Genomic DNA, 13,925 nt, shown 5'->3' with positions numbered 1-13,925 from the left:
GGAACTGTCGGCTTTTCCGGACTGGTGTGCGCGACGAGCGGACTCCGTTTATTGCCAGGGAACGTTGGCGAACGGATTGGCTAGGATCGTTGAAACTGTGCTACGAATTCGTAACGCTTCTTCGTATGCTAATGACAAGCATTATTGGACCAGTTCTATTCAGGCACGGTTCGCTGTCTAATTTCCTGTTACCATCCTTTTTATTTCCAATCCGACTGGGACTACTCGAAAGAAGTCTAATAAACAACGCGAAACAGCTGAAGAAACGTTCCCCCGACATCGCTAAAACAACACGCGCGCATCATAAATCAAACATAGCGTAATTGAATATATTCACAAATCGAATGTACCCTGCCACAGCTTTTGTACTTTCAACAACCCAAAGATTTATCACCATCAAGCGAACGTTCTTAGATCAAATTTCCCATTCATAACCTCTCTGGCTGCGCGGGGCACCGATCGAGCTCTCCCATTATACCCTGGAACCTTGTGCAACAATGCAACGCGGGCATCTTTCGCAAAAATTCGAGGTACATGGAATCGGATCCAAGTAGTGCTCCGCGGTGCACGCGGTACGTACGTACATACGTCGGTTACATCACGAAGAAGTAGATTACCAGAACGTTTTATGCAACCGCGCGGGTAGCCGGTTCACGCAAACGAGAACGCGCTTCTTCGTTCGTTTCGAACCGCGGAGAGGAGGCAACAATGGGCACGGGACCAGAAAACCGTCAGGGAAAACGGTCGATTTCCATTTTCCACCGCTGGCTAACCGTGGATTTCGCGACTCGAGCCGATTAGCGTTTCCCGTCACGATCGACAGATTAGTCGACCGGTTCGTCGATCCTTTTTCCCCCCATTTTTTTGTTCTCCTCTTTTCCTTTACCTTTCCTTCCTCCATGACCGCTCGCCACTTTATTGCTCTCCGGTACTGGGAGTGTCCGGTCGACTCGCTGAATATATCGACTCGGTAGTGCCTCGAATAGAACTGTCACGTGCCGTATTTTATCCGAGGCACCGCGGCGCACGGTGAGAATCGGGCCTCTCCTTTCGTTCGGTGCACGCGCTCGTCGCGAATCGTAACGATTCCGCGCCAACCCGGCCAAGTTACGCAAAGAGCTGGAACGCCGGGACTTTCGACGTTACCCGGTGCGCCTATTGCAATTGTATCGTCGACGCGCGTTTGCGAAACAACCGCCGCGGCCTCGCGAGCTACGACGTAAATGAATTGCCGACGACGCGGCTCCATTTTTTCCCCTCTCGCGCTCCCCTGGTGTCCCTCCTCGAACTTTACGAAATTTCGGAGCTTTGCGAAACCAACCCTCACCGCCACTCCGCGTGCACACGCACGTTTCGCGAGACGTGTACGTCAAGAGGATCCATTCGCAACAACGGCGTTTAAACGGCCGGCAATTAGGCGACGTAATAGCGGCAGTTAAGCCGCGGAAACTGCTTCGATGGAGGCGGAAGAACCCGCTCGGATTCTCCCTCTGCGTTAAACACGCGCCAGCTTATTGCTGGCTTAGCGTCGCTTTACGAGGGAGTTAATTGTACCGGCCAAGATATCACCGCGAGATTAGCTCTGTGATCGAGTTTACCGCGCCATTGCTGTCTCGAGACAACTCGACGAGACTGGAAAAGCTAGTTTTCTTTGCTCTAATTCGTTTTTCCAACGATCCTGGTGATCTTCGTTGCTTCTAAGGGAATAGTTGCGATCGTAACACGTCGCGATCGGTAGCGATTACCAAGAGGAAATAATTTGCGAATCGAGAGACGCGGAAATAAAACGTATCCACTTGGAGAGCAATGAAAGTCTTCAGAAGCGACGCGAGACCTCGACAATGTGCACACTGGTCGCGCGTAAAACGCACGAGAGAAACGAAACCGCGGACGACGGCGCAGAGCTCGCATAAAGCAGCGATTTACGAGCAGCCAGGGTGGCTGGCTAGCACGGAAACGTTCTACTGCCGCCACCTCGCTCGTATATGGGCCAAATCGCGGCGACGTTCGGTTTACGCGCTCCTTTTACGAGCCAATAAATCGCGATCTATCGATCCGACGCCGTGGACCTGCTCCCTCCTCGCACCCGTCGAAACGACAACACTCGCGATACAATTTAACGCTCGCTGTAATTTATAGGCCTTTCACAAATTAGGGGTGTTCGTTAGCAGGCGCTAGGCGCTTCGAGGTGAATCGGAATTTCGTAACGGGACATCGAAATTGATAGTTGCTCCATTGCTACGGTTCTCGTTTGTCCAGAGTTAATAAGGACGGTGAACTTGAAGGATGACGACGGTGATTGTCCGTCGAGGGAATTATAGAGGATGGCTACGTTCTACATACTTCTGATTTTCGTTCCTCTTTTTATTTGCGCCACTTCGCTTAAGCAGCGAATCTTACCCCTCTGCGCTCGACGACTTTTTCTGTAGTTGCGTTTAGTGTGATATTTTGCAAAACGCTTACCAGCACATTCTGAATTGCCAGGATCTTGTGGGTGATCGCTGCTACTTCCGGATTCACTGTCTATTTCTCACACCCGATACGTCATCACTGTTTGCGAAAATCAAACTCGCGTTAAAACTTTAAAACGAGTGGCGCAAAACTTCGCGATACGTGTGCTTCCTACGATCGTCGAAACTATACTAACGCTAGACACGTCGTATTCAGAACTACGGTCGTAGAGGAACATTATCTTAATCCCCATTTGACGTCACAATGTTATTTTGCGATCGAAGACATAAACAGCTTAAGGGACCTATTCCAATACTTCGCTTCTATCAACTGGAGATAATGAAATTCAGCATAAATAGAGATCATGACGAGTGAGAGTCGTCGTTCGAGCGCGAAAGGTTAACTTTACAGAACATTTTACCAATCTGTCTACCGTGTTTTTCATCGATGGTCAAAGAGTTTCTTGGTTAAGCTCTCTCGCGTGTCCTAACTCTCGACGAGGGAATCGAGATGGCCCAGTTCACGCCCCAACGATCGCGCGACGTCTGTCGCCACAGACCTCGCGCCCTTGAGGACGCTCGTTTAGCATTCAGAGCGACGCCCTGCGTGACGCTCACGTCCCGATCTTTTCAGAACGATCGAGCTTGCGCAAACGCAGACCGGCCGGTTTACGCAACCGGCGAATTCACGCGAAATCCGTGGACGCTTCGAGCTCCGTAGACCGGATCCAATTCGCGGCGAAGAAAAAAGCGGGGCTTCCAAACGCGAAGCTGCATTCTCAGAGCCGGGCCGTCGAAAATCGCGGCTGAACGGAAGCGGCGCGTAATGAGTTGCGCGTGAAATCGTCTCGACTTCTTGTTCGCCGCTCGAATACATCGGAACGATGCGTGCTCTCTGGTCGCATTTGCATGTGACACGGCCGCAGCTGGTAACCGAGCGGGAGGTGCCTTGTCGAGGCTTTCTTAACGATTCCGCGATAACTCGTAAGATTTTCATAAACAAGGAAGAAAGAAAAATCGAATTTATAATAATACCATCCACGTGATCTCGTTTAACATTCTTTCAAACGGAATTTAGAATCTCTCGATACGGTTCTAAAGGATAACGATACCCCGTGGCTTTCACCGGAAGTGCACAGCAGAGACACACACGTCCGACTAGTTGCAACCTCGTAAATAAACGCCGGTCTGGGGGTTGCGTCGCCTCGACTACGTTGGCGGCGACCCGTTGTCTGCTAAATCTGTCCGTCTGTCCGCGAGACAATCGTCCTGTCGCCGTTTGCTCGCGACCACCGGTGGTTCTCCGAGTCACGCGAGCCACGGATGAAATATCGAACGCGTGCCAGCCGCGGAAAGCGTTTCTCGAACGATTATCACGGGGGAATCGGGATTCACGCGAGCGATCCGTGGATCCCTCGGACGTTCGACGATGCCTGGCGTGAATCATCCCGAACGATCTCTCACCCGTCCGATTCGTGTAACGAGGGGAAACTCGGTGGCACTGTTTCCTCGAGATCAGCCTCCCGTGTCTTCGATGACTTTTGAGAAGTGAAAGCGAATAGGACGCGTGGCGGTTCAGATAAAATTCGCTCGTTCCGCCGTCGCACGCATTCCGTTGAACCGGCTGTACTTTTTATCAGCGGATCTCTCGCAAGTAGCGCGTTCCAGTTTCATTTGTCACTCGCATCGATAACGTATCTCTCGGGATCGCGGCGCTAAATCTCGCGCCCGCGGATATTCATCGTCCACCCTTCCGTTCCGTCGCGCCAGGTGAAATTTGATACGAGCATTCTTTCCCCCGGGGGACATAATAGGGAACGTAGGCAGCGTACGATCGCGAGATCACGGTTCGGATTAAGCAACGGTTCGGTAGCGATTCGATAAACAATCGGTGGCAGTACCCGCAGCCGGCGTACAATTTATCCAACCGGTTACGAAAGACCGCCGCTCCGTCGATCGTTCGACATTTTCCATGCACTTTTCCCCTCCCCCAGGCCTGTTGAATATGATCGAGCAATTAAATCCATCTCGCGGATCGCCTCGCGGGATAATGGCATGCGCGCGGCCTTTGCGACGGCGACATCCGCGCGGCGCGAACACATTTTCCCGGTGCGCACGCAACGAATAAATCACGGGGCCCAGCGCGATCGATCACGATCCCGTGAGCCTCCCAGAACTCTCACCGCGTCTCCTCGCGATTTATCCTTTTCGGGGGAGTAGCTGGTAAAAATAAAAAGAGAAAGGGAAACGGTGTCGACGATTAGAATTGCAGAATTTTGTCTGTCTAACGTATCGTTCCAAGATATCCATGCGCAGAATCGAACCGGAGAATCCACGAAATATCGTTACAATTCTCCGCAGGAAAAAGCGTCGATCGGTAAAACGCTGCGAAGAGTCGTACAGCCGAGATCCGAGGCGACGTCTGGCCGCGGATCGCGGACCGTTCAGCGTCGGGAAGTCATCGATCTTCCGGCGCGAGACGACGAGACCAGTGTTTCAGTGCCGTCTCGAAAGCTCCGCCGTTCCACGGGGGTCGGTTTATGGCCCTGTACAGGCTCGTACGTCAGCGATTTTTCCAACGGCGGCTCCCGATATGGCCGCGGGGAATTTGTCTGCGCGCGAGCTATTTGCTTACATTAGCCGTCCGCGTCGAACGGTCGGATCCAGCGAACGGATAGCCCAGCATGCGTGCGGATTGATGCATGGAGAACCGGCGAATCGCTGAACGGCACCAATGCGCCCGGTGGAAGATACGAGCGCGATCGAGTCTGCCCTCTGCGCGACGAAGAGGGATAGGGGAAGAGGTTAGACCTCGGGAGACGGCACGTGAGAAAAGCCTGGGGAACGAACGAACCCGCCTGGATCGATGCTCGATACCGGCGAAGAATTATTTCCCGAGAAAACGCCGCTCCGCGGCCTGGAAAAGTTATGCTCCTGGCCTATAGCGGAGGTTTCCACTCTCCGCCGAATCGGTCGAATCCACTCCGCGGTTGGATCGGCGCACAGACCGCTCCGCGATTCCGTTCGATCCTCCCGTTGATCCACGATCGCGATATTCAAATTTGAACGCGTAGCTGGGAACGCTGCGTGCTCGGAGAGAGGAGTTACGCGCTGCGAACGATCGGGATTGTTATAAATTAATTTGCGCGAGTATAAAACCTCGTGGCAGATAGATCGCGGGGGTTATTGAAAATTGTGTATTCCAAAAGTTCGATGGTACTGAAGAACGTACTCGACGCGCTATAAATTAGATGCGCGTTCGGCGTGTTGGCACAAGTGTACGCAATCGCCGACTATTTTATTGCCTCAGATAGAAGTATAGACTGGTGATAATCAATTGCAGACCGTCTAATACTATGCCTCGCGCGTAAAGAACGATAAATTATGATGTTGCGCCGAGCACGTGTGCCAAGACCAGGAAGTACTCAGGCTCGCATTGTTCTTTAACATGCCGTAAATCGGAAAATAGGCGTCTAATAACCTACGTTCGCTCAAACGGTATTCCCTCGTCAGTTTTATGCTCCAGATTATTAATCTCAGAATAGCTGGATCAAATTAGAAATTATCGTGTATCGCAGGCATACCATTATCAACTTGATAATTTACAGCCCGTATCTGTCCTATCGATACACAAGAAGAGGAGGAGGAGGAGGTAGAATGGAAATAGATCGGAGGCATACGAATTTCTAAGAAGTTACAGAAACGAGTTCCAGTTTCCTTGCTGTTTTAAGGAAACCGCGCACCGTGTGGCGTCACGTTCTCCGCGAAGCAATCAATCCTAAGCGTTCCGCGAGCTACTCTATGCAAATCAACACGTGCCGTAAATTCCCGCCATTGATCAAGTTATTAATGATACTACCGCGAAGTCTTCGACTTTCCTCACGGGAGATTGTTCTCTTGAACTTCGTTTATATTGCGCGTAGCGCCACGAAATCGCGATAGGGAATCAGCATACAATGACGCTCGTTCATTGTTCCCCGCAGTTAGGAACTGTCAACGCGCGATCTGCAATTCAATCTTCCGTGCCCCGGGACATGGAAGCATCCAGCGTCATAAAAGCACGGAAAACCGCGCGGACGCGAACGATGACGAGGCATTTGAGTCCCAGTGACAATTGGGGGGAGATTTCTCGCTTATTACTTTCCAGCAGGAGGAATCGTGGGAAACGGTGTAACGTTCGTCGCGTACGTCGAACCGAAGATCGTCGTCTGGGATCGTCGTGACGAGGAAATCGGAATTTCGGTCAGCCCTCGAACGCTGACTGGTTTCACTTTTTCCCACACCGGTCGCGTAACCTTCGCGAGCGCCTCAATTTCTCTATCGAGTCCCATCGAACCTGCGCGACGGCGCAATCGCGGCGCTCGATCGGCTGCGCGACGCAACGCTTGAACTCGAAACGAAAACGAGAGTGACAACGTCGTTCAGCATGCAGAACGCGCATCAGCCAAGGTCTCCGCGGCGGCATGACGTCAGAGTCAACTCCGTCGGTTTTCAGTGATCCCGTTTTAGTCGTGTTTCCCTGGCTGTCCGCCAGAAATCTCTTCGACCTCTCGGCCGAACCCTACCGCGACCACCATTCCAGCATTCCTTCTACCTCTCCTTTTTATGGGAAACAAGTACGAAGCCAGCGCGGAATCCATTGCGAACCCTTTAAATATCGCGTCCCTCTCACTCGAAAGAATTTGGCCCCGCTGCCACGAGCAGTTCAGATCCATCGTATCGTACCCCGTACGCCACGTTCTCCCTTTCAAGAAAACCAACAATATCTCCACCAATTACCGGCGAACGCTCCAATCAATCGAGCAGAACGGGAATCGCCGGCTACGCGGACGGAGATCCCGACGGCGAGGAATCAATCGGCGGAATGTCGATCGTGCCTGGTGGCCAGCGATGCGTGGAGCCGCGTAATAAAAGCGCGAAAACCGGGAACGTGCTATTCTCGCGCGGCGGCCAGGCTGGAAATAGCCGCGAACAGATCTAGATAAGATTGCTATTGGCTGGAACGGCGTTGTCCGGCGTGGAAAACGCGATTTTCCAGGTGTCGCGCGACCAGAACCGGGATTGCTCGTCGCGGCGGACGGCAGGTGGTACCACGTAGTGCCAGGACATCGGATCCAGATCGTTCGGGAGGAAAGTCGCGGCGAGGAAGGAAACGCGGACGCGACGCGGACGCGACGCGGATTCGCTGGAACGAGGATGACGCGCGTTCCTCCGCGGTCGAATCGTCCGCGTATCAGGGTCACCGCGGCACGGGCGAGTCACGCGCTCCCGCGCCGGGACAGAGGCGGGGAAATGCTCGCCTCGTCTTTGCGGAGTTGACGCATCGGAGAGTGATTTGGTATGCCTGCGCATTCTTTTCGCGGGCAACGGGAGTTGCGAGCCGTTTCTGGGACGGCCAGGGGTCGCCGTGGAATCCTCGCCGGCGTTTCAAGCGGAATCGATCCGATATCGAACGAGGTCGATTCTAAGTGGATCGATTCGCTGGTCGGTGTACAGAAATAAAACCGTCTAAAGATCCTAATCCTCGACACCAATTGCTCCATTATCACCAGAAATTATAAGCGACTGTTTTTACAGTAATTCGAAAGTTCGTACGACTAATTATCACCAGGGATCCCATTGAACCATATTCCTCGCTCGGCTAGAGCGCTCATTGTTCGCAGAACACGGACGCAGATGGACGCGTTTACACGCGCGTTGCCGAACAGTGGCACGGGTGAAAATTACTTTAACCTCGAGGAGGGTACTCCCCTCTAATCGCGTTAACTCGCGACGTCATCCGTCTGTCGGCGCGCGAAAGTAGATGTTTGCAAGCTCACTTAGCTCGGACGCGCGACGCCGCGCGTAGCCAAAGGTCGCGCGGCTCTGTTCGCGGAACCCGCTCGAAACGCGAGCACGTCGCGCGATCGACCAACATGTCCATCGAAAATTGAGTTCCCGGAACTGTGAAACGTCCCCAGTTACATCTCCCTCTCTCTCCGTCTATACCTCTCGAGCAACCTCTCGAGCGAAACTGGCCGCGACTGTGTTTACAATCCCGAAGCTGGCTCGAAACGGCGCCGATCGGCCGATCGCCGTTCGATTCACGTCACGTGCGGGGAAACCATCGGCATGCCCGCGTTTTTTTTCCACCCGGGTCCGCTCGTGGAAATTGTTCCCGCGGCGAACACGCCGTGCCAATCGCATTCCCGACGCCGCCGGCTCGTGGAAACGCTCGCCGTGTTCGGCGCGCGACGAAATTGATCGACGCTGTAAATCGCCACGGGAAACGGAGGGGCGGTTTTCAAACGCGACCGAAATGGCACCGGGGGAAATTTGCGATCGATACTTGGAACTGGACGACGGCCGATTAATACCGATATGGACGGTGCCTCGAGTGTCCTGCATGACGATTCCGAGTTAATAACGAGCCTATGCGGCCGCTCGAACTGCATAAATGGAGTGTCGATTGATAGCTGTTTCTTCTTTCCTTGTTTCTTTTTCTTTTCAATCACGCTTTTGGTAGTTGAGCGCGAGGTGTTCAGGTGGATAGGTTTGTAATCGTAGCTTCGTGGAGTTCAGATTCGAAGGTGGTTCCAATTGGGACTCGGGCCAACTTATAATTCGCACAGTGTTTCGACGTGCTATTCAATACTATCAGTCTCGATACGCTTATGCATATTCAAGTAAGATAATCTCTCATTGTGATATCGGACAAATGATTTCATCCGTGAAACTCATTAGTTCCACGTCCGTTTCATTATTCATGCAGTCCTCCGGCGCATCGGACGCGTTCGACTGCGATACGCGCATCGAAGACGGATATCTGGGCGAAGCTGATACAAATTTCATACGACTGGCTCTCCGCGTATCACCATTCTCGTACTCCCAAGTGACCAATCGGCACTCACACTCGCCAGAACAGCCTTAAACTCTGCTGGCTCATTGAAACCCATTAACCCAGCTCTCGACCACCGAACCATAATCCGACACGTTTCCCGACCCCATTCTGGGAAACGACCTCTTGCATTTTTCATCGATAATTTGTCAAGTTTTCCCGCGCTCGCCCGGCCGTTCACGATCACGGATAAACGGTTCACCCGGCGGCGTTTCTATATGGCGTTACAAATCGGCCCGGGATTCCGGGCGTGCCGTCTGATTTGCGCTAATCTATCGACCTGTCCATGACGGATATGTCGCGGCCCTCCGTAAACGGCGGCCGTTTCAGCGGCCGCGGAATGTTTTTTCTTCTATCTTTTTTAACCGCGGCCCGATTCCGATTTTCTGGCGTCCGCGGTACGCGATTCGCGACCGGACCAGTCTGCCGGCAAAAACGCCGATACGCTCGCGAACTCTACTGCCCGTTGCGCAATCTAGCTCGCGAATCCTGTTGTCCACCTTGTTTTCTGTCTACGGTCAAGTTACGCACAGCTGACCGGTGTGTCTTGCAATCCGCCGATGGAAACGCGCCGACCAACCCTCGCGTTCTCCACCGTTTATTTCAACGTTCGCGCGTAAATCGATCAGACGCGAGGATCTCGAATAAATAATATATATAGAGAGAGGGAGAAGAAATGTGTTTTGAGCAACGAGAATTTCGCAGCCGGAAGTGGTCGGATGCCGGAGCCGCGGTAGCCACCGCGTGCACGCGGATGGCATCGTGACCCCTTTCGCACAGTCACCGGTGACTGCCAAGGATCATCTGGCGTACGGGAGCCAGTTTCATCTAAGATCGAGAGATTGCAGCCCCGGGTACCGCTGGTCCGTTTTCATCTCGCGATCATTACCAGTTCGCCGAGCGTACCGCACGCCGTTGTTCCACGGTCCCAGCGATTAATCAACGCCGTCCGTCTGGCTACTTGACACTGGGCAACCGTTCGATTCCGCGTTTCACTTCGATCGTCGCGTCCACGTCGCTCCGTCCGAGACGGTGGAATTATTTTAATTGCGATTAAATAGAACGAGAGAAAGGAAGCTGCTCGTTAGCCGATGCCGTGGGCCCGATTAACGGCTGTCGGGTGAATCATCGATGACACCGCCGGTCCGGTAATCTGCTGGCTTTATCGCCGAGTAATCTGGGCCACGGATATCGATGCACTCGCGTGGACACTTCCAGCGGATGATTCGTCGATCCCAATTGGAGCTGGTACCGCTACGTGCGAGCTTTCGGGTTTCCGAACCCGTTACCAGGCCGCCCACGTGGCTAACCGCGTCGGGTAAAGCCCAGAATCCGAGCGTTTCCGGTTCGCGATGATATATGGACGCCGTGCATCGAGTCTCCGGGTTTATTCAGCGATCGAGAGTCATGGATAACGGCGCGCGGTATGATTACTTTAGAGCTGTGTCTGCAAGCTGTTCGAAACGATTTGATTTCATTGGAGTCGAGCTCGATGGAATGTTGCCCCGGAATACTTTGGTGCGAATTCTGTAGATTTAATTGGAATTGGGTCGTATCGAGCGGTATTTGGGTGTCTGGGATAATTTAGGTACGATGTTATTGGGAATTGGCTGTGTTACATCGATAGAATGCAAATGATATATCGAGGAAGGGGCGTCCGGCGTTCGATAGACACTCGATTAGCGCGGAGACTCGAGACAGAGGGTACCGCCGCGTCATGAATTAGTTCACGATGCGCCGTGTTCGTCGGCCGACAGGCATTTAACTTTACGACCAGCCACGCCGCATACAATGCTCTATCTCCACCCTTTCGCAGATCCAGTCCCCGTCGTCCGGCCTCCTCTCTTAGACCGAACCATGCTAATTCCTCTGACGCGCGTAACGTTAAATCTCTGACGTTTAATCCGCTGGGGAATCCGCGCGTGGCCCGAACGCGTCTCGTCGATCCTTTATATGGCGCGCAAGCCGTCCTTCGAATGCAATCGGTTGAATCGTCACTTCCACGTTGCGCTTTGTATGCAAGTCAACTGAATGACTCGCCTTTCATGGGAGTCCCCGCGAAAATCGATCAGATATCGCTCTTTACCGCGTTACGTTTCGCCTCCTCGAAGTCCGTCAAAGAAGTCACGTTCGATACGAAAAATTTCTCGCGAAAATTCGCTTCCGCGACACTCACGAGTCCCCTTCGTTTCTCTGTTCACAGTCCTTCTTCGGCAGAACGTACAACAATCTGGGCAGCATATCAGAGTGCAAGAACGGCGGTGTCTGCGTGATCAACAAGAAGAACCGAACAGCCTGCAAGGCGTGTCGCCTACGAAAATGTCTGATGGTCGGGATGTCGAAGTCCGGCTCGAGGTACGGGCGTCGCTCCAATTGGTTCAAGATCCACTGCCTCCTTCAAGAGCAAACCAACGGGAGCCAGAACGTGAACCCAGGAGCCGGATCTCCTTTCGGACCCGGCTTCCTGCCGGGATTCCTGCCCCCAGCCCAGAGTCAGCAAGGTAGCGGAGTGTACAAGGACGGGAAGGATCGCGCGTCACCTAGTCAGGAGGACCTAGCCCTCCAGTCGCACTTGTTGCACGTGGCGATGTTGAAACAGGAACGCGAAAGGGGGAACAAGTCTCCACACCCGGACGACGTGGCTCTTCAGAACCAGCTTCGTCTGTTAGCCTGGCAGAAGGAACGCGAACGGGTCAGCGGCAACCCTCAGCAGCCTCCTGGAACGCCACCCAGGGACACAACTCCACCACCGTTCTACAAACACCAACAGCCGCAACACCCAGGCTCGCCAATGTTCCCCATGAACTTCGCTCAAAAGGACGGCGTCTGCGTGCCCACTAGTCCATCCGACGTCTTCCGGCCGTTCCTCCCGACCTACAAGAGGACAGCTGACACTCCGAGCGACAGCGGAGCGTCTTCTGTGGACGGTGGCGACGGCCAGGACACCGAGTCCAGGAGTAATTCTGCGTTGAGCTATTTCAAAACCAGCGCAGCGTCGCCCACCCTGTCGGAACGCGAATTCCCACCGAGGAAGATCAACGCCACGGTCACACTGACGACGGGGTATCATCCTCATCAGAATCTGGGTTTGGTTTACTCGCCGCCTGGTCTGGTGACGCCAGCAGCGTCCCAGCACTCGCCCAGGGGCGGAGATCTGTTGCTGGTCAGCCCTAGCCCGGGTGGCCTGGCGGTCGAACAGGACGAGCCGATCGACCTTAGCGTCAGGTCGAGCAGAAGCTCTCCGAGACCCAGCCAGTCGTCCGAGGAGGACAACAGGTCGAACGACGATCGCGACTGCGATCGCGAGAGCCCCGCGAAGGAGGAAGCGACGACGAAGAGCAAACCGCTGGATCTGACGCTGGGTGTGAAGAGGCCAACGGAGCTGCCAATGTCGTTGTGAAGCCTCTAACGACCTGGCAGGCCCGCGACGGGCTGGTCCCGAGTCTCTACTGGCGCACCATGGGTGCGAATCGAGCCCTTCGTTAGGTGGATGGAATCTTTTTGAATGGCGAATTTGAGGGAGTATCGACGTTGGAAGAGGAGGGAGATAATGAAGATCGACTCTTGGAATTGTCAGTTGGGAGAAGAATGAAAAAGACGCTGGAAAATCGTTGAGGAAGAATCGTGTTTCGTGTAGGAATCGTTGTGGATCGTCGATCAACTCCGCCGCGAAAATGTGTTCAAATTTGTACATAGCTGTCACAAATCCGATCCGGGTGACGAGAGATTAATTTATTCGCGTATTATTCATTAACTCTTCGCCTCGACGCGCGAAGATCGCCACGCGTATTATACATACACGAAGGAGGAACGGAACAAGTAGCATGTCCCTGTATAAAGAAACCGGAAATTCGCGGTTATACCGGCCAGTAGTGGAGAGAAAGAGAGAGAGAGAAAGAGAGAGTGCCTTAATATAATATATTTATATAAAATATTTCTATATTGTATATGTGTGTATGTATACTTGGAACGGACCGCTTTAAGATCTTATTCTCTGTTCTACGTACGATCCGTCTCGATGGATCCGTATCCTCGTCCATGTGCCGTGCAGCGAGGCATGTGGGCGAGGCGGAGGGAGGAGTGGAAGGATCGGAAACGATCGCATTCGCGACCCTGTCACAACGAGAGGCCAGTTAATAAAAGTGAACGAGAGAGGTGACGTCACGTCGTCGGTGTATGAAACAAACGTGCATCTTGTAAATATGCAAACGGGAGGGTTGGGGTGGGGGGAGAACAAAAAAAAATGTGCGCGTAATTCGAAATGGCGGCAGGAGACGTCTGCAAATTAGAGTATCGCTTCTACGCTTCCGCTTGATGTACGGACCTCTCGACTGGCGTAACGGACCAACATTTTACTCATATTTCTCTTACGACTCTTTTTATCTGTTTTTCTTTTTGTACATAATAGCATGTAAACGGTGAACACGAGCGGCCAGTACCTAAACGTATCGCGAAATTAAATATTTTTGTTTAATCTATGAAACGAGAGACTCTGTTTGACACCCTCCAACACCTCTTCCCGTTTCCGACTGTTACTTTCATCGAAGTGTACGCGCGAAACAAAATAATTCGGTCCCTTGGCGAACAGCGTCTGGATT

General features: G+C 53.0%; 1 protein-coding gene across 1 annotated transcript in view; it reads left to right on the top strand.

Moving 5' to 3' along the window:
- Nucleotides 1–12,816, top strand: part of LOC143424437 (uncharacterized) — a 28,611-nt gene extending 15,795 nt beyond the window's left edge. Inside the window, exon 3 of the mRNA XM_076896493.1 lies at nt 11,531–12,816. Within this exon, the coding sequence (XP_076752608.1) occupies nt 11,531–12,727 (1,197 nt within the window). The 3' untranslated portion in view covers nt 12,728–12,816. The remainder of the gene's footprint in view (nt 1–11,530) is intronic.
- The last annotated feature ends 1,109 nt before the right edge of the window (nt 12,817–13,925 follow it).

This window comes from Xylocopa sonorina, chromosome 6 (assembly GCF_050948175.1).
Source record: "Xylocopa sonorina isolate GNS202 chromosome 6, iyXylSono1_principal, whole genome shotgun sequence".
Lineage (NCBI taxonomy): Eukaryota > Metazoa > Arthropoda > Insecta > Hymenoptera > Apidae > Xylocopa > Xylocopa sonorina.
Note: the sequence above shows the minus strand (reverse complement) of the source record. Positions and strands in the feature narration are given on the sequence as shown.